Consider the following 23819-nt stretch of genomic DNA (forward strand, 5'->3'; position numbering starts at 1 on the left):
AGATTCAAATGTTTCAGGCAGTAAGCAGTTTTGCCTTTTGGTATCAACAAGTCAAATCCTTACAATAGGTGTGGTCAAACCTTGTAATTCTCTGTGCAATTCACCTTGTGATTCTAGAGGGTGAATCACAAGGTGAATTGTGTGTGCAGGTTTGACCAGCACACTTGTACATGTGTGATTCACCTCAATATACCGACCCTTGATCTTAAAATTACATAATATAAAATTAAAGAAATACATCACCAAAACGTGCAGAGTCTGACAAGACAATATATTTACATGTAGACTTTATAAGTGAATATAAGGATCCACAATATGTAAAAAATATATGTCTTAGCAGTAAATTCCAATACATTTTCATGTTTGATTTGGTGATGTAGTTTTTTTTTGTGTATATACATTTGGCCATGTCAAGAAGGACTTAATATGTGTGCAGTGATGTGCAAGAAGATGACAGAGCTTGGTAGCAGAGAACACAAGGATTTTTTGCAGAACAGAGGACAGTATGTATGCTGTAGTACTCTCAAGGAAGAGGCAAATCATCTTATTGTTTTTGGAATTTAGAGGTGAAAAGAAGCTTAGTTTTACTTTTGTAATACATGTACATATTTGGAAATAGATATGAGTAGAGGTGAATTGCAGGGGTGAATCGCAAGGCGAATCGTGTCAAAGTGCAATTCACCTTTCAGTACAATTCACCCCAAATCGCTAGGGTTCTGGGGTCTGCAATTCACTTTGTATGAAAGTGAATCGCACAGGTGAATCGTGCACTGAATCGCGAGGTTTGACCACGCCTAATTGTCCAGGCATAGCTTATGTAATAGCTTCTCTGTCAAAGGTTTGCAAGTTTGCAATACTGCTCCCAGCACTAGAGAAACGTCAGACAAGAAGGAAATCAAAGTTGTAATCAAAGAGACTGAAAAGTAAAATGGATTTCAGAATATGTACTACAAATAATTCTGTGCTACAAACAATCACACAAAACATTCAAGTCCAGAGTCCAGTCCGAGTCCGGACTGGTCCATCAGTCTGGGAAAGTTCTCAATTTGATGGACGCAGGACCGCACCCCCCTTGGACCCATGAGGACTGGACTGTAGAGGACCGGTCCTCAGGTCCAGTCCTGCGTCCGGACCGAGTCCGCTGGGTCCGGGACCGGACATCAGCAACTATAAAAATAGGTTGAATATTAAGAAGCTGCCCACATATATTCAATTCTGGGTTGATCTTTTCTACAGTAGTAAAAACAGGAACTTGAAATTGAAATGACATTTCGCACTATCATCACTCGCATTCTTCACATAATGAGTATGTTTGAAAATACACATATGTAAACAAAAAAAAACTGAAGGTCATCTTAATGTCGGAGTAAATGAAACTTTTCAAAGTTTCGGAAGCACGCTAGCTATCCGGATTTTGCTTTCGATCTGTCCAGAAGTTTCCCGACACCGAAGAACCGACCACGAGCTTCCTTCTCATCCTGATGTCTTCTCGTTTCGGCCTCGACCTCCTCGTCTGAGAGGCGTTCGCCAAGTGCATACCAGCTTACCATTAGCATACCGAGGAAGGCAGTAAGCACGCAACTTGATTTTTTATTTATTTGATCAGTACTTGGAGACAAATAATGGTAATAACTGTTGGCTTACCCAAACATTGCACCGATCCCCTTTCCGTGCCATCCATTGTTCTGCAGGAACGGTCCAAGAGTGAGGCCAGTCAAGTCAGTCGTGCTGTTCTTCCCTGCCGCATTCCCCGTCGTAGGTTCGTTCAACGCTGCACACTGGTCGAACATGAATTGTGGAATAGGGTGTCTCCCTGCTGTTGAAGCAGCAGCCATCTCCTCTGGAGCTGTGATGAAGGTGACTGCAAGACCGGCCTGAAGATGCCACTCGATATGGCAGTGGAACATCCATGCCCCAGGGTTTGTTGCTTGGAAACGAAGGGTGACGCTCGCACCAGACTCGACTTGTACGGTGTCGCGACGCACTGGGTTGGGTTGACCTTCGACAAGAGGTGGGTTGAGTGACGGATCGTCGGATGTGTAGTCCGTTGCGCGGTTGACGATTTGGAATTGGTGTCCGTGAAGATGGCTGTACAGGAAATGTTTGAGTCAACGCGAATAATTATGACGAACGAAAGTCAGATTCTTACAAAGGATGTTTGCCGGCGTCACTGTTCATTAGAAGGATATCCACAACATCGCCATCATCGAGAACGTAGTTCCAAGGTCCATACGCCGATGCGACGTCCGCTGCTCCAGGTCCAGCGACACTGTCCATGCTGACTGCACTGAAGACCGAAGGCACAACGGGAGTGTTATAAGTGATGTTATTAAACATTGCTCGGTTAGTGCCGTCGGTCATTGTGTCGAATGAAACCACTAGCGGGACAGTTCGAACTGAACCACTGTATTGAGGAACGACCTGAACGGGTACCAGTGCGGTATCGTTCGTATCACCGTACGCGTCGATCGTTTGCGGCTCGTTGAGTGTGAACGATTGAGAATAGATAACTTGTGCAGTAGCATCTACGAGAGTGTAAGTGAGAAGAAGGCGGCCATTTGCAGAAGAACATACTGGGATTAAGATCATCTGGGACGGTGTCAAACATATCCGTGTCCATATTCGCATGAATCGCCCAGTTCGCAGTTGAGTCATTCAAAGCGGTGACCAGTACGGAATAACGTTGAGCAACAGTAAGCGAAAGTAAGTCAACAGGCATCTCCTGAGTGTCGGTCTACAAATTTTGCACATCTCAATCAACGCAGTACACTATGAAAACAAAAGAGAATACATACGCCGTCGACCTCGATAATACGCATCTGATGACCTTCAACCCAGAAGAAAAACATTGCAAAAGCGGACGTATTGACGATTCGCAGACGATACGTCTTCCCAGGTTGGAACGGAAGGCTCGCATTGCCATTGAAGCCATTCATGTATGTACCATTCTGCGCGAAGTATATAAGCGGTGCCTCTGTTCAAAACACCCATAAATTGTCAGTTGTACGATCTATTTGAAGAGAGAAGGAGTACGGACTCGGAACCGGTTCTGCGCCTCCAGGATTTGCAATGCTGATGAATTCGTTCAAGAGGACCCCGTGTTCGTCATGGTACCAATCGCCGACAACGATAGTGAATTCTTCATCGTAGGTGTGCACTTCCTGCTGTGGGTGAATCACGACGGGAGCACGCAGACCGTCGACATAATGTCCCTGATATGAATGTTAGTACGAGGAGTGATGTGCACCAAAAGGGAGATTGTGAGCTTACATTATCATGAGCATGGACCCAATAAGTTCCCCATTGCCCAGACTCATTGATCGGCACAACGTATGTAAACGAATCGCCGGGAGGAATCCCACTACATGAGTCATCACGTCAGACTCGATCAAAAAAAATGCAAAGCTCAAGGACGGAGAAACGAAAGTGAATAAAAACCGACCATTGACTAACACCGACGGCACCATCGTACCAACTTGCATTATTAAAGAACATCCCATGATGATGCAGAGTAGTCGGTTCCGTAAGCGAGTTGAGCGCATGTAAGATAAGGGTGTCGTTTGCGCTAACGTCGATCGGTGGCGGTCTGCAGAGGAGCCAAGGATCAGCATGGAGAAGACAAGCCCAAAGCCAAGAAAACGCGTTTGCTCTCGCTGAAGTGACTCACGGCCAAGAGTTATTGACGCCTATTGCGCGACGCGGGAAGAGACCATCGGGGTTGACATCCTCGACTAAGATTAAATAAGGGAAATTCAGATACGTCGGCAGTAGAGGAAAAGAAAACACACTCGTACCATAGGTGATGTTCCACCAGAGCTCAGTGATGCCTGCCTGAGCGACAGGAAGGCTGGAGAGAGCAGCGAGCGAGAGTGCAAGCACAGTTCCAGCGAGAGAAAACATTGTCTGTACTCCCAGTACCCAGCCACCGAGTGAAAGAAACGAGAGGGGGAACGAAGGAGAATTGATGAAGGGAGGGGGGCCCTAAAGGGACTTGCGGGGTCAGAGAGAAGTGGTGGTGTTTATCTGATAGCCCAGGTGCCGACCTCCCTGCAAAAATAGATCCTCATCGTGACAGTCTCGAAGCAGTCTAGGTAAGATAAATGGCGCGCGCGGCAATAATTTGAATGGATGAATGCTTAGGGCCCGGTACACTGGAATCGTTCCGGGAGAAGTTGTAGGAAGACGGGACAGACCACACGGTAAGCACATCTCAATCTGATAAGTATTAGCCCCGTATAACTAGCGAAGATCCATATCTGATAACACTGTATCTCGTGGCCCCCCGAAACCTAAAATTTGACATGTATTCTTAGATACATCGAATAGGCACTCCGTCTCTTTTCATTCTAGCCCTTTAACTCGATCCAATAACTGGCATCTGTTCGTAGTCCCTGGTTCGGTGTGCCTTTTTTCATTCGTTGCGTCGGACCTTGTCGCATTGCATATCTTATCACACCACTTTTGAAGCCGAAACCCGATACAAACTACACACGAGATAACAGGAATCACTCGGAATCGGAAAGCATGAATGGAAGGAAGCGTAGAATGGGAGAATGAAGAAAACGAAACTTCAAAGTCATCTGGACACTCTTTGTTACTCTGTCATCAAAATTTGTTATGTCGTTACCACCATTCACCGCCCCCGGACTTAACGTGGCAGCTCAGAAATGGCCGGCGCATCCTCGCTGCTTGGCGTGTGTTGGCCCTCTTTCTCCCTCGTATCTCTAGCAGCGGCCACGTCGGCCTTGGCAGCATAGCGACGGCGATATGCAGCGCTCTCAAAGCCGAATACCTTGATTCGGCCTTCGGAGAATTTCATGTAGACGAGCAGAGCCATCGCGAGGAGCCAATAGAACACGTATGCGAGCACAGTACCAACTGTATGAAAATGAGGTTAAAGAACAAACGTTATGAGGGATGTGAATTATACGTACCGGTTGCAGTATTCGTCCAGCCGAAAAGCGCGGCAAAGATGTTCCAACCTTGACTGTCGAAGTTGTTCTCGGGGTTACAGCAGTCCAGATGCCAAACAACGCCACGGACGTCGTAGCTTCCCGGTCCGTCGCCTCCCGCATCGTCGATGTCTACACCGAGAAGCCGGTTGAATGCATTGACCTAAGTGAATGATCACTGACAGTTAGCATCATTGATTCATTCCAAGTATATCTTCACTGAATGCAACTTTCTCACCTGGAAGTCACCCACTGCCTTGGAAAACAGCCCGGCACCGATGAGGAGGATAAAGTTCGTCATGACAATGAGGAAAGTCGCCAACGTCGCACGACTTGCAAACGCATAGATAAGGAACCCGCAAATCAGTCCGCAAATAAGGCCGACAATCGCAGCAATAGGGATAGAGCGCGCAGATTGTCCAAGAGAGACCCCACCGACAAAGACAACAGCTTCAAGCCCCTCACGAAGAACTGTAATGAACGGAAGGACGAATAGCACAAAGCGACCTGCACGGCCCTCTTTGTCCTTTGCTGCTTTCTCAAATGCCCGCTGGAGCTTGACGCGCCACTTCGTGCGCGCACGGTCAAGTTTGAGCATCGTGAGTCCCATTGCAAGGATAATGAGGGAGGCAATGAGAGAGAAAATTCCCTCCCAAAGCTCTTCGGTCTTTTGCCACAGATCGGACGCCTGAGTGAAGAAAACGGCAATAAAAGCTAAGATAGATAACTAAGTCAGATAAGAGAGAGCTAGCAAGCGCGAAAATTTTATTGTACCTGCACCAATGCCGAGCGCAATAAGGAGACCAAGCGCACTACCGAGGAAAATCTGAGAGAAAAAACGTCAGAATCAAATCCTTTGGCTAGGAAAAGGGAAGACCAACCTGCACGCGAAGCTTATGGATAAGCCGCTTCGTATCTGCCTCACTCTCCTCTCCACCCGTCTCTTCGCTGTTATTTCTTCTCAATTCCGGCAGCCCGTTAGAACCATTTTCCTCGCGCTGTTTTTCTCTGGCAATGGCCTTGTCAGCACGATCCTTGAGGTAGGCTGCATGCTGTGGATGGTTCGGATGTCTCCAATCAGACACAAAGAGTCCCGGGCCATTTGCAGAGGGACGAGCAATCTGCTCGACAAGACCAAGGAGGACAGAGATGATAATAACAGCCTCAAGGGTCTCTCGAAAGACAATGAAGAATATCGGAACGGAGAACAGTGAGCCAGCCATGGTCACTAGCTTGCTCTACTAGACTGCTACACAGGAGGTGAGGACAAGACGGAGACAGGGAGGCGTCTAGAGAAGAAGGTTTAAGAGAGCACATGCAGGGAGTAGTTATTATAAACACACATATCAGATAAGTGACAACGCGGACTAACCTTCTCATTTCCAAATCCCAGGACCCGAGACGCACGTAGGATGTACGTTATTGACCATCGGGGTCACTTCGGCTCTAAAACTAAACAGAAAGGAGAGAGGACCCGAGCCGATTGGATCGAATCTAATCAGATACATCCAGACCCTTAGCAGTGTGCCTAATTTTATCCCATTCCTTCACCCACCGCAAGCCGACAGCGAAGCAGCACGAAGCCATCCACAGACTCGAACAAGCATATGCATCAAAGTCATCCGACCTTCGCTGTCGTTGCTTCGTCGCTTCATCCAGTCCCCGTCCTCTCACGCACCATCATCTCGTTGTTAGTATCACCGACACGCGGCACCGATCAGTATAATTTTAGGGAAGGAAGAATGCTGGGGGTAGACAGTACGTCCGTGTTCATTACAAAGCCGTGACTTGAATAGACATCAAGAAGGTCGATCCTCCGTATCCGGCATTTGGCTTTGATCCTCGCGGTGGCCATCTGGCACATTCTTTGTAAGACCGCAAAATCATCCCTCCGTGATATTCAAATTATCCTATCGACTGAGCCCTGCTATCATAGATTGCACATCAATTGCAGCTGTTATTGAGGCAAGCAAAAAATAGCACAAGCATTAAAATATCACAAACAATAGACATGTAATACTCTATCAATGATTGTATGATTGTATATTACGCTTACCTTGCTCAAAGATATTTATCAGATTATAGAACACACAAAAATGATAATGAAACTTTCCCTTATTTGCAAGAATACAGTACATAAAAAGTATTGCATTTGCACTGATACAAGCAAAAAGAGTGCAAGCATTACAAATAAATGCAGTTACGTGAATGCCTTTGGATTGGGGTAAAGTAGACAACAATTCTACGTCTGCTAAGCATGAAAAAGCAGGTCCAACAAAAAGCAACGAAGGGACCTCAGAACAAAAGATTATTCCTCAACTTTCATCGCTGCGTCAACAGCGTCCATAATCTCTGCATCAGCGTCTGCATCGCCCTCTCCGGAACCATCCGCATCGGCATCAGCGTCAGCATCTCCATCTCCTTCGTCTTCGTCCAGTTCATCCTGCGTATCCCGACGTCGAACAGCTGATCGTGGAAGCGTCTCAACACTTGGCAATGGCATGCGTTTCGAGTTACTCGTAGGAGGCCGAGATGACCTTCGCGACCCGTTATGTTTCTCGTACGTAGCAGATGTCGACGTCGACGATGCCCTGCTACGAGGCGGTGGTAGTGCATGGGGGTAGGCAGTTCCATTTGGCCCAACGCGAGGCGCGTTTGGAGATAAATACGGTGGAGCATTTCGCGATTTCGAGCCCTTACTCGTCGAAGCAGCGCGAGCAATCTCTGCATCGACATCCAAATCTGCATCTGCATCTCGTCCACGTCCTTCACTATCCTCCTCCCCATCGCCATCATCATCGTTGTACGTTGATATTGAGTTAATGTAAGGAGGTGTTGGTGCACGCCTGTGACCTTGAGATTGACTTTGACTTTGACTCTGGCTCTGCGAGTATTGTGTTGATGCCTGGCTATGACGAGTATCCGACACAGATGCGGTATGCCGGTACGACGGTGCAGGCGAACGCGTTCGTGATCGACTCGAACCATCCCTACTCCTTTCCCTCTCCCTCGAATACGCATGTTGTTGTGTAGATCGTGGGCTCACACTTAGCATAGTTGACTGCGTCTGTTCGTTTGGTCGCATATGACCATTCTGGTCAACGAGAAGCGTATCTGTACGCAATGTGCCACGACTACGAGATTGGGACGAAGGAGTAGGTAAAGTAGGTTGTGATTGCAGATTGCTCCTCCCTTGTGCTTGACGCTGGGCGAGGAACGCCTGTTGCTGTGCATTCGCCGTGGCACTATCCAGCGTTCCACGACGTTCAACGCGCTTCATTTTCTTCCGACAGCTGTAAAGCTTACATAGTGAATATGAATTCAAGCCGTTTAGCAAAGAGACAAACCGATCGCAAACGGTCCCGGGACCCTCAGGGCCTGGACCCCATTTTTCAACACATTTGCCGTCCTTGTACCGTCCAGGCACACCGCACTGACGACAGATGCGTTGACCGCTAGTATTCTGAGCTGGGAATCCACCCGGAGGAATCGGGGCTGCTTGACCACCTGGGCGAACAGTGCACTCAGATAAGAACATGCAATTGAATACATAAAATGCATACCCCCGCTGACGACAACACCACCGGGACCAAGGGTCACGAGCTGACTTGCAGGGACCTTGCCAGGTCTCTCACGTTCTGCAGGACTGTTCTCACTAGCAGGTACATTTGATGCTTGGCTTGAGTGCGAGGTAGGTTTCTTTGAAGGTTGTTCAACGTATAGATTATCCTGAGGAAGATGCGAAGAGGACGGCGGTGGAGGGCCAGCAATGGACGAGTTGTACACGTGCGACTGATACTGGCCAAGTTGTGCTTCCTGACGAGGATCCAAGGGGCGGCCTACGGAGCAATCAATACAACAACATGGCCATTGAATACACAGACTCACCATCTTCGCGCCTCTCGCGATCCCCGTCTGTTGCTGTCTCAAGTAGCATCTCGTCAATACTCCAGCTACTTCCTGCCGAGCTTTTACTCGCACTCCGTCTCCTCTTCCTCTCTCCATCTCTCGCACGATAATGCGCACCCCTTCCCATACGCTCACGTTCCTTGGCATCGCGCACAAGTTCGCGTGCATCAACACGGACCAAGCCATTCCCATTTACAGGAGGAATTCCATTCGGTTCGCGCTCGTCGTATCGAGAAGGATAACCAGACCCATTTCTAGCGTAACTCTGCTGATGTTGTACACGATCGCGTTCGTACAAACGCTGAGTAGGCTGTGCAGAAAGAGATGGTTGATGTTGAGGATAAGGAAGTGGCTGATCACCATGATTTGGATGTTCATCGATATCCATGTCCCAAGGCCCGACTCGGCGGCGTTTCGATTCTTCCCACTCATTTCCTGCACCGTCGTCTAGTCCACGAGCGCTTCGATTCCTATGGATACGCTTTGCGGGGATGGAAAACGATGACGAAGAGGATGGCGGTGGAGCAGAAGGGCCAACGTGTCCAGCACCGAGACCAGTGGCGGATGGAGGCGGTGGAAGCGGAAGGCTGCTAAAAGTTGCACTGGAATGAGAGCCCTGTCGGGTGTGGCTTGCTCCGTGGGACGACGGATAGCCGAATGACGGAGCGGCGTGCGATGATAGACCGCGCGAATGGCGTGTTGACAGCAATGAAGCGGAAGGAGGGAAAGGAGGCAGCGGCGGCGGCGCACCGGGCCCGGTCAGATATTGAGAAGCCTGTGATGTGCTTGCTGATGGAGCTGGTAACGGAGCCGGAAGCCCAGGAAGGTTCAGGGTAGCAGGAGAACCTGAGCCACCTCCCGAGAGTGTTGGGGATGATGAAGGCGGCGGATGAGACGCAGTGATGCCGGACAGGAGGCGAGAAAAGGCGGTACGTGCGTCTGCAGCACGGAGCGAGATGGATTGCTCGTATCGCTCGAAATCGGCAAAGTGCGCAGTAAGGGAATGGAGCGCGTGAAGAGCGTCGTCGCGCGCTCTACAGCATGCATACATACTAGTTAGTACTGACGTGAAAATTAAGAAAATAAGCATGCAACGCACCGCTCAGCACGTTCAGCACGAGCTTCAGCATCTAGAACAGCCTTGAGAGCACCCTCGGACATCTGTTCGCTTTTCTGTTCGTCCGAGATTCCGGCTTCGGTACTTGCATTCGGGTGGAAGGACGAGAGCAAACGTTCAGCGCGTGTAGAGCGTTTCTTCTCTTCGGTCAGAGCACGCTTGAGAGCATCTACATCCGCAAGGGCATTAGAGAGCATGAGAGCAAGCTGTGCGGGTGCTTGAGAGGCCATGGTGGATGAAGATGCATCGCTGGGAGGCGAGAATGCAGAAGTGGAGGAGCGCGGCGGGACTTCGGGCAATTTGGGATGCGGTGGAGGCGAAGCCATGGAGCAGTCGTCGTTGCTTGTAGACTTTGACTCGGCAAGTGGGGCTGAGGCAAGCTTGTCATGGGATGGAGGACTTGTGGAAGCTGTTGTCTTGACGGATGGCGGGCGAGGCGGACTTGCCGTAGAGCGCACGGTAGAAGTTATATTTGGCGCAAGAATGAGGACATGAGACTGCGGTACGGCGGGGGCAGACATGCACGACAGACAAGCAGACAGAGGAGGAGGACGCTATGAGAGGGAGGGAAAGAGCGGGGGGATCGGGGAGAGAGCAGGACGAGATATAAGTATAAGGGGTGTGTGCGAACCGAGCCGAAGCGCGCGCCGGTCATGTAGCCCATCATCATCCTCCGTCGCTCTCGCCCACATCGTGCTGTTGTGCTTGTGTTCTTGTCACTCACATGCCACTTCGCACAGCACCCGTAAGCTAGATGACGACAATTCACTTTCCTCCATCACTTGGCCCGCGCGCTCGAAAAGAGACGCGGCCGGAGCCCATGAAGGACCGTGTAGTGGATATCACCGCATCTGCGCGGTCTGAGCTTATTCTCGGCTCACTTCTCCCAAGCAGCCTCGCCTCGTGTATGTAGTTGGCGCTCCCTCCGCTCGGCACGACGTGCGCGCTTTGTACTGTAGTATTTTTATTTATTGTCTACCGTGCTTAGATACTGCATGACTACTACCCGGTTACCCGCCATGGCCCATCCGCAACGACTGCCGCTTCACAACAAGCGCAACCGCAAAAAGCACAAGAACGTGGCAGAGAGTGGAGGAAGCCCAAGATAGGACAGGATCGATGGCCGTCGCGTGGGTTTTTGTGTCAGTGCCACCCGCACACTGGCGCTAACTAACTGCGCTGATGGACACGCGTACATCGCCCGGCCCGCCACCACATCCATATGCACTTCATCAAACACGCCCCTGCCCCGAATCGTCGTTCACCGTCGCTCATGCCAACGTCAATGTCATCCAGCGTGAATTCTACATAGTACATACGCATAGCTGCTTGCAATCCGACAGTCCGACAGTCCGAAGCCTATCCAAAATACTCCGGCTCCGAGATCCTGATAAGTCTTCCCACTACGGCCCGCCTTCCCGCCCCACACGTGTCTTTTTTTAGCTCCTGCGCATCACAGCTCAGGCACAGGCTCCGTCTGTAGCCAGGAATGGACTAGCACCCGCCATCTCATGTCCGCCACTCCCGCGATCCCCGAACAACACCACCTTACAGCTCACAGCCCATCGCTTTGACACTACATCACTGTACGAACGTTCAGCACGAATTGCACTCGTGATAGAACCTAGCATGCATAATGTGAAACGCTTGCATCATGATGTGTACCTAGACAATTGTAGTAGAGATGATTTTTCAACGTGCTTGGTTCAATGCTTAACAATTTAATGCCTCTGACAGCAAAACTAACCTTATACTACTAACAGATAGCTATTGAGTAGTTACAGACAATTGTTGTATAGTTATTAGTATAGTTGGTATTATCTCAGAGATAAAATTATTTTAAAGTAATAATAAGTTCTCTTAACAAGCTAGACATAGAATAAGTTATAAAATTTGTCTTGTGCTTTTAAACACTCATATATATAAAAAGGATACAAATACCTACATAATTCATAAATGAAGGATTTAGGCAGTTAATGTAATAAGCAGTTAGAAGAATACACAGTATTGTACAAAAGAAGTTAGCTAATAGTACAGTCATAATTGATTATACAGCCAATGTCAAAAGATATTGAGAAACTGAGAAGGTGCTGCGAGTATACATTATGCTGATATTTGCACAGGAAATAGAACAGAGTGCACATGTGGATTGAGTGATGGATAGACTGCGGGATGTGACCGCAGCCAAGCAACCGAGCGCTGAGCACAATTTAAGGTGCAGCATTGCCCTGTAAGGTACGGCTTTCCCGCGACTATTAACACTGCCTGCTATTCAAATGTCACTGTACGCACTGCGCAGCGCATACATCTCCGGCAATAATATGTGCCTCTTATTCTCTGTCTTTCCTACTTACTCTCATCCTCCATCTCTTCACTCTCACTCGGCAGCAGGATGATAGTTGACGCAAAACCTCCCGTACATTACCCGTTTGAGCTACCTACCGATGCACCGCCAGCATACGATGACATTGGTCCTGCCAGCTCCAGTCAAGTCATCCTCTCCGGCCCTCCACCTCCACCTCCTCCTCCGCGGAACACTTCTCTTCTTCGCCCACGCACTCTTCGTTCAGCACACCCGACTGGACCTCAAGGCATAAGCAATACTACATCGCCCTCTACACTTCCAGGGCCTTTTCTACCAGACAAGTCTCTCTCAGTCGGACTACCACCACCTGCAAGACGCGATAAGCTCAAGCCAGGTCCCTTGACTCCAAAGGCTCAGGCTGATGTACGCGAAACAATCTGCGGGCTCATCCGTGATGTTGTACAAGGCTCCTCATCCGTGCGTTCCAGCGCCTTGGACGCAATTGCCGTCCTCGATAGCTGTGCAGCTGCTTGTGCATCGCATCAACTCTCCCTCGCACGCATTCTGCAAGAGAAGAGTATTGAAGGACATGCACCTATATACTGGGCCATTGTATCGCGTCCAATAAGTAATGAAGGCCCGAGAAAGGGAGACCACCGAGAAGATGATGCATTCCTCGTTTCACTCCTTACCCGAGCGTCTCCTCTCAGACCGATTGCTGTATCAGAGCTACGTGCTGGGTGTCTTGTTGCATCAAGCAATGCCCTCTTCCATCGGTTACGCTCTGCACACAGTGTAACCACAATCTCAGGCACAGACCGGATGCTACTTGCCAATTCCAACACATCGTCGCCAAGTCATGTAGGACCGTCCAGCCCAGGAAAGAAGTCTGAAAAGAAAGGTGGAAAGGACGCCCCACTCGTGTTTGGAGACATTGCAGAAGTCCGTGAGGGCGGCAAAGGTTCCGATGCAGAGTGGTTTGGCGTAGACCTCAGACTAAAGATCTTTCAGCGCAGGATGCGTGTTTCCGGGAACGTTTCAGTTGAGTTCATAGCACGAGGTATGTCCCACAGATAAAAATATTTTTATCATTTGTCATTAACATTTGCGAATCAGGACGCCTTTGGCAACTAATTTTCTTCGTTGTACCTCCTCTTCCATCCAAGGATTCACCTCCTAAAACCAACCCATATTCTCCACCTTCAACACCAAGTAATGTACCTCGAGCAGCGATCGACGCAGCCCGTGCACTTTCCGTACCACCAGGTTCATGGGCACTCTGTCTCGCACTTCTCGAAGGAAGTGCACAATGCTACGCAGAAGCCCGTCTACTCGTCAACGAACCATCTTCCAATTCACCTGACGTCTGGCGGGACTTACCTCCAGCCCCAGGACGTTCTCAAACTGTTTCAGACACTTCAAATACAGTTCTACAACGACCTCGACCACAACACCCAAGACAAAGCTCCGAGCCTCAACAACAGAGGTCTTCAATATTCTCCTCTCTCTTCAACAGACGCTCCGGAAGTGACAACGTCCAACCCAAATCCCACCAACCAAGACCACCAATAATGATCTCCCTCTCCTCAGTCGGCTCCTCTCCACTCCTCGCTCTCCCTCCTCTCTCTTCCTCCTACTTTGCCCAACTTGCCTCATCCGAACCACTCCCAGACGAAGTCGACCTCTCCATCGACCCAAAGAAGAAAAAGCGTCCAAGTCGAGAAGAAAAACGCGCAGCACGTAAGGCGGTTAAGAAAGAACGTCGTGCAGAGTGTGGAAAGGAGACAAGGAAGGAGAAGAAAGAACGTGCAAGGGTTGCTGAGACTGTGCTTGTTGCTGGGTTGGAAGAGGTTCCTTGCGATGCGAAGAAGAATAAAAACAAGGAGAGTACTACAGGTTGGTCTAAAGGTGGAGAGTTGATGTATGAGTACGTCTTATCTTCTTTACACTTACATGATTTAATGAGAGCTGACTGAGTTTCTGTTGCGTATAGTGGATGTCCATTCATAACTCCAGATGGAACACTGCATGCAATACTCGAAGCCCGACTAAGCATTTCACCTCCAGAGTCGTATAATGACTCTGACTGTGTCATTTGTTGAGAGTATGAACGTACAAGCGCCCCTTATACATCTAATTCTGAGACTTTCTCTGCACTTATGATGATTCTTCGGACACATTTTGTATAATAGCAATTCATTGTATGTACTTAGTTTACTTTGTAGACGTGTTTTCGATGAACATTGTTGTGGAATATATAATTTGCTTCATGAACCCTCTAGAATGAAGGTCATCAAATGCACATTATTGGGGTTTACATTGTACGTTTTCTTCTTGTTCACATTTATCTTATGCGTTCATTGAGATGTGCATCATTTGCAGATCAACACGCATGAGATGCCTGTCGACCCACTTTCTCTCATTGTCGCTCGACACCATTCTATACTTGTCGCCGGCTTGAATGACTCACTGCAAATTGGGCAATCCATGCAAACATGGACACAGACTTGTTTGACACCGTTCCAGATGCTGATTTTAATCCCAGTATGTTCTTCTGCAAATAGCAAACTTTCGTCTTACTAATGCTCTTGCAGATACCGCTGCGCAAGTCATCTATTGTCAATCATTCACACTCAACGAGCCACAAACTATTGATGCGTATGGCGACACGAACGACACTGCACTTGAGCCCATTCAGGTCGTTCTTCAATACAGTGGATCAATCCGTACTGTTCCGCTAGTTTCATTCTACTGATGACCGTTGGCACCAACCGAGAAATGTTTAACAGATATCACTTATAACAACCCTGTTGTACCATTGTACCATCCGTGTTCAATGCAGCTCGCACGAAAAATGTCCTCGAATCTGGGCCAGTAAACGTTGCATCAGTGTACGGACCTTGGAACCACGTTCTTAATGATGGCGATATTTTAAATGTCGTTTAATGAATAACAATTCTGGAAAACATCCTTCGTAAGTTGCCCTCATTTCCTTACTACATTCATTAAACTGATGCATGCATTCCTTCTCCGATACAGTCTTGCAGTGCCCTTGATCACAGCTCTAGATGAGATTACTGTTGCTTCAACAGCTGCGAGACATCCTATCCCACAATTCATGTTTGGCCAGTGTGCAGCGTTGGATGGACCTACGACAGGGAAGAACAGCAGAGTCTGCACGACCAATTCGACTGGCCTCACTCTCGGGACGTTCCTGCAGAACAATGGACGGCACGGAAAGCAGTTCGGCATGTTTGGGTAAGTTAATAAAAAGTATACCATTATTTTTTCTCCTGTAATGATCGAATCTATCAAGTTGCGTGCTTACTATCATTCTCGATATGCAAATGGTAGCCTGGTATGCACTTGGCCAATGCCCCACAGACGAAGAGGTCAAGGCTGAAACTAGAAGACGCTAGGATGAGATGCTCGTAGTCTGTCCTTTGGTGTCGGGATACTTCCAGATAGGTCGAAGGCAAAATCCAGATAAACAGCGTACTTCCCAAATTTTGCAAAGATTCATTCATTGTGACGTTAGGGTGACCTTCAGTTCTTCGTTTACATACATGTATTTTCGTACAGACTCGTTATATGAAGGATCAGGGTGACTCTGGGCGTTAGAATGATTAAAAAGTAACAGTACTCTTGCTGGCAAGAAAACTATGATGCAGATTGCTCTTCTCTGTATGCAGGATGGCTATATACGATAAAGTGAAACAACACTGTATAAATCTCTTATCACTGTGTGTCACAAATGTCAGAAAATTTTTAATATCTATTCTTCTTTGTATAGGTACTAGTAATCCATAAGCCATCAAGTATGAATGTACAGGACAATTAATCATCATTTTTTTACTATTTATTGCCTAGCCACATATCCCATCCCTCTAAGGAATTGTTGACATATGTACTTGCTTGGCCTAGTGTTGGCCCGCCATGCAAGTCTTTGATTGCCCGAAGAGCTGCAACCAGATTTTGTCTAGCGGTTTCATCTACTTCACCCACTTTAATTGCCTCTGCGGATTCAAGATATTGACCAACGTCTTTGTTCTTGTTGTCCAGGTATTGGATAAGCTCATCAATATCGGTGCTTATTTTTTTTGTACGTCTTTGAAGTTCAGTAACAATAGGTTTTAGTTTTCTATTAAGTGTATCGATGTTCTTTCTTGCATCAGATCCATTTTGGCTGTCTTTCCTGCTTGGTGTATTTCCGGTGCTTTGTTTCTTGGACATGGTTTTACAGGTAGAAATATCGTTTTTTTCCTGACTCCGGTCATCCATTATAAAGTGTCTACTTTGCAATGTAAAATTTGCCACCTTAATTTGTGGCGAATGTGCCACGACAAGGATGTGGCACTGAGAAGACAATGTGGCACTATAGATGCTAATGCCACACAGGATGTGGCACTTAATGCCAGTGCCAATGCAAAGTGAATGCTAGAGTTTTTTTAACCCTATTAACAATTTATTACTCATTGAATACTCGAGCTGTACAAATTGGCAAGTCAGAGACTACAATGTGCACTTGAGCACAATACAAAGTGTATTATTATGATACACATCTGCTAAGTCATTCGCTTTGAGTGAGCCGTCTCTCACAGTTACAAAAAATGCATCCTGTAGGAAATTAGAAAGCAACAACCTCACCAGCTAGCTTCATCTAACTTCATTTCCCGCAACCCATACGCTAATCTTAAATGGGAACGGCGTGATCCCAGAGGAATTCGTAATAGGAGGGACAGCTGTGCGTCCGCGCTCAGATGCAGTATACGTAAGGATAGTAAACAACGCATCGGAGAGGGATGTTGATAAAGTCGTGTTAAACGTTTGTCGATCTGTTCATTCGAATAATATATTGGATTCATTTAAAATAGAATTGTGGCGCGTAGAGATGACGAAGTGAACGCAAGCGTGCATGTACCCACCACGTTCTGCCTTCGGATTTCGCACTTCTGCGTTGATCACCCTATATATGCACAGATAAGCCCTCGAATTTGAATACTGCATATAGTGAATTAAATTTTACCATTTCTCCCAAGGGACTTCCTCCTATTCATCCAACAAAGATTAGCTTCCGAAGGCATGTGCAACTCAGGAAAAACATATACACCTCTCCGACAGAGAACCAATTCTTCTTCTGCCGCTTCTCCGAAAATGTCACTGTAATCTACGCCCATCTTAGCATTACTGCAAAAAAGATACATTATAGGGGAGAGACATACTCGTCCACTCTTGTTCGCCCCACTCTCGACACCCTTCCAAAAGGCATCGACTTTCTCGTCGATGAGCATCTCTGTCTGCATATCTTTCACCCCTGGCTATCGTTCATATCCAGTATAGTTCATGTCAGTCTGTTGTTCAACTTTTCAGAGAAAAGCAATGCCAGCTTACCATCGTAACATCAAGGACCTCGATAGTCTGCGGTTTGATCGTCCCAAAGAGCCGATGGAACAAGATTGAATGTAATAACGCTTTTAAAGCATCTTTCGTTGATAGTCGATCCAATATCTAGTCCAGTTAAGTTAGAATATCCATGCGTGTGTGTTAATCATACAAACCAGGTCAATTGATATTACTGGGGTAGTGTTCTCCATGGTTGGCAGTCAACCTGCTTACCAGTCATAATCTGAGTCATTTGACTCAGTGCGAGAGTGATCAATACACGTGATCCAGGCGCATACGCGACACGGCCCATTTTATTGACCGGAAATGGAAAACTTGTTCTCACTACACACTCGTTTGATCAAAAATAAAGTAAGCATAATGTTTCTGGAAGAAGAATGAAGGCTTAGTAAGAGGACCTAGACTACAACTATCCTACACAACAGAAATACAGAATGTAAGTACTAGAACATAGTCAGAACTTGCAGAACAGGCAGAGAGAGAGAGTGAGACAAGAGTAGAGTATATAGAGTAAGTCTAAGAGTACAGGACTATCTGGAGTAGACAAGATTAAGACTACAGAACCAGTCTGATCTTGTACACCTATATATACTAAACTATACAAGAGTACTCAGGGAGTATGAGCCACTAAGAATGATAAGCCACAAAGAATGAAAGAAAGGAAGGTCAAAGATAAAGGTACAAAGAATGAAGGGATAGACAAAGGGTAAGAGACTATAGAATGAACAAAGAATAAAGGGGTGGTCAAAGGAATAGAATAATGAAGTAAGGAAGGGTAGTAGTAAGAGTCAGCACACATATAGTCTATAGACAGAAAGTCCTGAGTTCCAGTACAGAAGGGTGCAGAACTCTTGGAACTGAAAGTACAAGAGTAGAGAACTGTAACATATATGTACCTACACATGCTAACAAGATTCTGTAGGTCTCTAAAGCATTTACAAATTATTTAATAACATTTACAAACAGTCTATTATAATAATGATGCTATTATTGAACAATATATTATGAACAAACAAACTAGTTAAATATACTTAATCAATATAACATTAGACAAACTTAATACAAAGTGGATAACATTCAGAACAGACAGTATACAGAATGGACAATACATTACTATAATGCTAATAATATTATTATTAACTACATCAAGTTATAAATGTGTTACACAAACAAACAATTGTACAATACAGTTATAATAATTAAACTATCTATACATACTACAAGCAAACATCTTACAAGTCTACTAGACCTAGTAAGAGTTTGAAGGGGAGTGTTAAGACAAGACTACACAAGAGTATGTCTCAGATGATATAAACTACACTACAAGCAATGACAAACAATGATGGAATACCTTCCATCATACCTTCTACATTTGAGACATACCTACATAGTATATATATAGACTAACTAATTAACAGATGATGAAGCTGTAAGAGAGCAAGCCAAGTCCACTATCCCCCCTCTTTGTGTGATCCCTCTAAGCCTCTCACATAACCTCTCTTCCATTTCTTAACAATGGTCCTCTCTACACTGTTACTAACATTAGATCAAGACTCTCTATTACTACCCTACAACTCTCTTACATTTTGAGCATTAGTACTTACTATTGTGTCAATCTCTTTTCTTTGTCCTGACCCTTTTACATTTTTAAATTTTAAACTCTCTAAACCCTTTTAAACTTTTGCCACCCTTCTTCTATTTATTACCCCTTTTAGTTTAGTGCTGATTCCTTTGTAGTATAAACATAGACTCTCCTACACTAACTACCACCCCTACTGTCCTGCCAGATCAGTAGTTACAAGCAGACCTAGCTTAATATGTGTAGACCTCTATTTAAGAGGCTTTTGTCAACTATGTGCTCTTAGCCTCTTTAGAACCTGTTCTGATTGTTCTAGAAGTTACAACCTACTCTAGAAAGAAAGTGTATATAGTCTACCTTTCAGACTTTAATAGGTAGCACTTTAAGGACTTCTAGTACCAAGTTAAACTATATGTAGTTACTACTTTAACTAATCTATCCTTAGATCTCAATCATGTCCTATTTGTCCTCTCCTTTATAAAGGAAGGTAACACAGCCACCTAGGCCTAGAACTGGATTGAAGGCTATCAGATTGGAAGTCTGATCTGACTTTAGAACAATGAGTTATATTCAGAATTTATGAGACAGCTCTGTACTTTCTTCATTAATTTGAATAAGAAGTATAATGTGTAGAACAAGCTTGTGTCTTTATGACAGGACAAACATTCTACTAATACCTTCTTTCAGGAGTTTGATATCCTGGCCTAGAAGGTAGGATTTGTACTTAGGTTTAATAATGTCCTTATTAGAATACTTGAAAAAGCTCTTTACCTAGAACTAGTTAATAAGATTCTTAGAATAATGTTAGAACTAATTACTTACACTAAGTAGAAGATGTGCACCATTTTCTTTGACTAAGCTATAGCTTGAATGTGTTAAGTCTGTGTAGAACACTTACACATGTGTCTAGCTCTAACAGTTCTGAGCCCTCAGATTGATCTGCCTGTAATTTACAATCAATCTGTTCTGATAAACATTAAAGAAGCCTAAAAGTAAGGAGTATACTTTACTTATAGAAAGTTAGAGTACTAGATTAAGGACTGTCTACAGAAGTAATAGTATATCTGTTAGGTTATTAGAGTAATAACAAGTGACAAGTAGGATTTGTAGTAAGAAGCCTTTTCTACAAATCTGGAAGTCACCTTAGAACTCCTAGACTCTAACTACATACTCTAGGATTTTGTAGAGACCTAACAGTAAATATTGAAGAGTTCTGATTTTGGTTACTATCAGATCTTCTTGATTTTATTTAATTCTTTGGATTACATAATCACTTTCTTTATGTAGTTAGTTCTTTCCTATTTGGAAGAAGGAGAGTTTTGACCAGAGCCTATAACAACACTAGAGAGAACAAGCCCACCAAAACCTTGCCTCTCATTTTGGAGCCTACTGTAAGGAGTGGTGCCTCTGTTCTAAAGTGTCTGGGTTGTTTTTGTCTTGATCTTGGCCTTGAGGGCCTTGCTACACTTGTTTTGAATCAAACCGACCGTTTTGATACATGAGAAGCACAATAATGTGGCCACTGAGAAGAGGATCAAGAGAAGTGCTGTACTTTGACAGCAGCAAGCTTGAGGAACTTCTGCAGTTCTTTGAAGACATTGAGATGTTAGCCACCAACTTCCAGAAGGATGCTGAGTGGATGTGCAAGCAAGTGACATACTATGCAGCAACAAGCTGTAACAGTTTGTAGGCTACTGTGCCTGAGTTGAAGAAGAAAGGAGTGTGCAATTAGAGCATTGTGAAAGAGGAGATCAGAAAGCTCTATCCAGAGCTGATCAATGGTCAATGCTACACAAGAGCCAATATCATGCAACTAGTTGATGTGCAGAGTGAGAAGGAAATGATGGTGCAGACAGAGTTTGGCTGCTACTGTCACAAGTTCCAGGTGCAAGCAGAGTACTTGAAGGAGTAAGGGAAGATGTTAGCACACAAGTTAGACTGTGAGTTCTGGAGAGGGATCAGAGGGACACTGAGGACAAACCTGACACAATGACTAGAGATTCTCTATGTGGACAAGGATGCAAGCAAGCTGTTCAAATTTGCCAATGTAGTCAGGCTAGCAGACCACATTCTTCTAGCAGGGCAGACAGAGGCAGGCTGAGACCAGACAGTGACATTACCAAAGGAGAAGCCAGAGAAAGAAGTAGGAGACAAGCATGCAAAGATTGTGAGGAAGCTCAAAGAGTTGCAAGCCCAGGTCAACAAAGCAAGCAAGTCCAGGAAGATGCTGATGAATCAAGCATGCAAAACTGACCAATCTGCCAATTCTGTGAAATCTGACCTGAAGCACAAGAGGACCTGCAACTTTTGTGGAAAGCAAGGACATTTCGTATGTGACTGTAGGACTGTGAGCAAGTACACTCAGAGGGGGAAGTGTATAAGGTTGGGGCAGAAGATTGTGTTGATGAGTGGGGCATTCATGCCAGCTAGTGTAGAGGGAGCAATGTTGAAGGAGTGTATAGACCAATACTATGAAGACAAGCCTGTGTTCACAGTAGGCACAATTGATGAAGCAAAAGATAGGTTGAATGCAAGTGAGGGAGAAAAGCACAAAGCCATTCTTAGAGTGGATTTGGATGCAGAGGTGACAAGGTTGGAGGAATGCTTGAGGGATGTGAAGAGACAAAGAGAGGAGGCAAGGACTATGAAGGCTAATGTGAAGCCAGTCAAAGTCAGACTAAAGCAAAGTGCTGAGTTGAGCAAGATCATCAAGCAGGTCTTAGACTGGATGATGGACAGTGTTGTTATGTTGACACACTGCAAGTTGTTTGTAATAGCTCCAGAGCTCAAGTGCTAGTATACAGCTATGCTTATGAGGACAACTCAGATGTGTGACAAAATGCTGAACAAGGCTAGAAGTGGACCTGTGAAGGCAGAGGAGGAAGAGACGAGTGAGGAAGCAAGGACTGACAGTAGAGAGAATCAGTACACAAGTATGAGCATTGTATGCAAGGACAACAAAGCACAGTCAAGCCCAGCAGTAGAGCTGAGAACGAGCAGATTGTATGGGAAAGCAGTGGATTATGTTGGATTGAGTCAGATTCAAGCTAGAGAACGAGAACAAGAGTGGAGCAGAGGAGCAAGTGTGGCAAACAAGGCTGGAAGTGTACTAGCAAGGACAAGGGAGAATAGTGTGATGGATGAGCAGCAGAGGCTGTTGCAAAGGGTAGTAGCAAGCCAGATGAACAAGGTTGGAAGTGCATCTGTAAGGATCAAGTGCTGAGACAATGAGAATCAGTCAAGCCCAGCAAGAATACTGAGCACAAGTGGATTATGTGGGAGGACGTCAGAAGCTGTTAGATCAGAGCAGTGTTGAGCAAGGGAGCATTGGATTGGCACCCTAGTCAGCAACAACAAGGCCAGAAGTGTACCAGTCAGGCTAGTGACAGTAAAGCTGAACAACAAATTGGAGACTGAGAGCTTACTGGACCAGGGAGCTGTTATGAATGTGATGCACAAAGATGTTTGGAAACACTTGGGAGTACCAAAGGAGCAAGTGCAGACAAACCTCAGGCCAGCAATTGCAGGATCAATTGTGATCAAAGGTGTCATTCCAAGACTCAAGGTGTTAGTAGGTGGAATATCAATAGTGATGCCAGTTCATGTAGTGAAGGACACAACGTTTGACATGATAATTGGGAGGCTGTTCTTTGTGTTAACTGAGTGTGAGACAAAGGATTTCAAGGACAGTAATCAGATTTTGACCTTGACAGACCTAGCAGATCAGAACCAGAAGTGTCAGGTTGAGACCTGAGCAGCTGTTGGATGAAACCCACTACTCACTACTACTACCATCTATGTTAGAGTTGGAGAGGATTGGTCTGGCAAGCCTTTGGCCTTGGTACAGGTTACATTCTCTTTACTCTAACATTCCCTTATACCCCTTTCTTTTATGGACACTCATTCTTACTTGAGACTCACACTCTTTGTTTCTTTATCTTACTTTGATTGATACCTTTTATCCTTACCCACACTCCTTATGCTTACCCTTTATTATTGCTTCTCAAAGCAAGTGACTGAGGACAGTCACTATTTAAAGCTTGGGGAGGTGAAGAGTTCTGATTTTGGTTACTATCAGATCTTCTTGATTTTATTTAATTCTTTGGATTACATAATCACTTTCTTTATGTAGTTAGTTCTTTCCTATTTGGAAGAAGGAGAGTTTTGACCAGAGCCCACAATGACACTAGAGGGAACAAGCCCACCAAAACCTTGCCTCTTAATATAGTACTGAAGAGCTATGACTTGAATTTTTTAATAGCTACTTTTGATTCAATAGACACTGTAGGATTAGAAGTAAATAAAGTAAGAAAAGCAGAAAAAGTAGAAAAAGTAAATTAACAAAATTATTTATTAGAAAGAAAAAAGTTGAAAACAAAAGTAGATAGTTCTCTTATTTCTTCTGATTCTTTTAATTCTTCTCTTTACACTTTATCTAAGTCTAAATCTGTACAATCCAATCTGCTACTTCTGTGTTCTAAGATCTTAGAATGTTTAGAACACTATTCAGCCCTGTTTACTACTTAGTAGTTTGTTTATAGTATTAAGTAAGGA

At 45.5% G+C, this 23819-nt stretch overlaps 8 protein-coding genes across 8 annotated transcripts; 4 read left to right on the forward strand and 4 right to left on the reverse strand.

Annotated features, from left to right (window-relative positions):
- Window positions 1-1403: 1403 nt before the first annotated feature.
- Fmfet3 (Fet3 protein) lies at window positions 1404-3900 on the reverse strand (the record flags this gene model as incomplete). Its single annotated transcript, XM_007270901.1, has 10 exons — window positions 1404-1581; window positions 1645-2088; window positions 2150-2525; window positions 2575-2734; window positions 2796-2974; window positions 3038-3212; window positions 3271-3361; window positions 3443-3586; window positions 3668-3731; window positions 3795-3900. 10 exons carry the CDS (start codon window positions 3898-3900, stop codon window positions 1404-1406), a joined length of 1917 nt encoding a protein of 638 aa, XP_007270963.1.
- Window positions 3901-4236: 336 nt separating this feature from the next.
- FOMMEDRAFT_148989 (iron permease FTR1) lies at window positions 4237-6385 on the reverse strand. The gene is made up of 6 exons (XM_007270943.1): window positions 6325-6385; window positions 5834-6241; window positions 5727-5778; window positions 5191-5666; window positions 4935-5115; window positions 4237-4878 (listed from the first exon to the last, which is right to left on the reverse strand). Exons 2-6 carry the CDS (start codon window positions 6173-6175, stop codon window positions 4649-4651), a joined length of 1281 nt encoding a protein of 426 aa, XP_007271005.1. The 5' UTR covers window positions 6176-6241; window positions 6325-6385; the 3' UTR covers window positions 4237-4648.
- Window positions 6386-7075: 690 nt separating this feature from the next.
- FOMMEDRAFT_143030 (uncharacterized protein) lies at window positions 7076-10738 on the reverse strand. Its single transcript, XM_007270944.1, has 5 exons — window positions 9961-10738; window positions 8841-9895; window positions 8516-8791; window positions 8300-8459; window positions 7076-8245 (listed from the first exon to the last, which is right to left on the reverse strand). Exons 1-5 carry the CDS (start codon window positions 10497-10499, stop codon window positions 7261-7263), a joined length of 3015 nt encoding a protein of 1004 aa, XP_007271006.1. The 5' UTR covers window positions 10500-10738; the 3' UTR covers window positions 7076-7260.
- Window positions 10739-12370: 1632 nt separating this feature from the next.
- On the forward strand, window positions 12371-14385 carry FOMMEDRAFT_161361 (uncharacterized protein; the record flags this gene model as incomplete). Its single annotated transcript, XM_007270945.1, has 3 exons — window positions 12371-13343; window positions 13400-14204; window positions 14277-14385. 3 exons carry the CDS (start codon window positions 12371-12373, stop codon window positions 14383-14385), a joined length of 1887 nt encoding a protein of 628 aa, XP_007271007.1.
- A 393-nt stretch (window positions 14386-14778) lies between these two features.
- Window positions 14779-15038, forward strand: FOMMEDRAFT_161362 (uncharacterized protein; the record flags this gene model as incomplete). Its single annotated transcript, XM_007270946.1, has 2 exons — window positions 14779-14827; window positions 14878-15038. 2 exons carry the CDS (start codon window positions 14779-14781, stop codon window positions 15036-15038), a joined length of 210 nt encoding a protein of 69 aa, XP_007271008.1.
- A 190-nt stretch (window positions 15039-15228) lies between these two features.
- On the forward strand, window positions 15229-15545 carry FOMMEDRAFT_161363 (uncharacterized protein; the record flags this gene model as incomplete). The annotated part of the gene is made up of 2 exons (XM_007270947.1): window positions 15229-15257; window positions 15323-15545. 2 exons carry the CDS (start codon window positions 15229-15231, stop codon window positions 15543-15545), a joined length of 252 nt encoding a protein of 83 aa, XP_007271009.1.
- A 1205-nt stretch (window positions 15546-16750) lies between these two features.
- Window positions 16751-17877, reverse strand: FOMMEDRAFT_170826 (DUF1649-domain-containing protein; the record flags this gene model as incomplete). The annotated part of the gene is made up of 7 exons (XM_007270948.1): window positions 16751-17118; window positions 17209-17249; window positions 17310-17332; window positions 17394-17450; window positions 17506-17601; window positions 17675-17791; window positions 17842-17877. The coding sequence occupies 7 exons, from the start codon at window positions 17875-17877 to the stop codon at window positions 16940-16942; spliced, it is 549 nt and encodes a 182-aa protein (XP_007271010.1). The 3' UTR covers window positions 16751-16939.
- A 3777-nt stretch (window positions 17878-21654) lies between these two features.
- FOMMEDRAFT_23422 (uncharacterized protein) lies at window positions 21655-23418 on the forward strand. Its single transcript, XM_007270846.1, has 3 exons — window positions 21655-22035; window positions 22063-22481; window positions 22587-23418. The coding sequence occupies exons 1-3, from the start codon at window positions 21670-21672 to the stop codon at window positions 23017-23019; spliced, it is 1218 nt and encodes a 405-aa protein (XP_007270908.1). The 5' UTR covers window positions 21655-21669; the 3' UTR covers window positions 23020-23418.
- Window positions 23419-23819: the final 401 nt, after the last annotated feature.

Source organism: Fomitiporia mediterranea (assembly GCF_000271605.1).
Source record: "Fomitiporia mediterranea MF3/22 unplaced genomic scaffold FOMMEscaffold_15, whole genome shotgun sequence".
Lineage (NCBI taxonomy): Eukaryota > Fungi > Basidiomycota > Agaricomycetes > Hymenochaetales > Hymenochaetaceae > Fomitiporia > Fomitiporia mediterranea.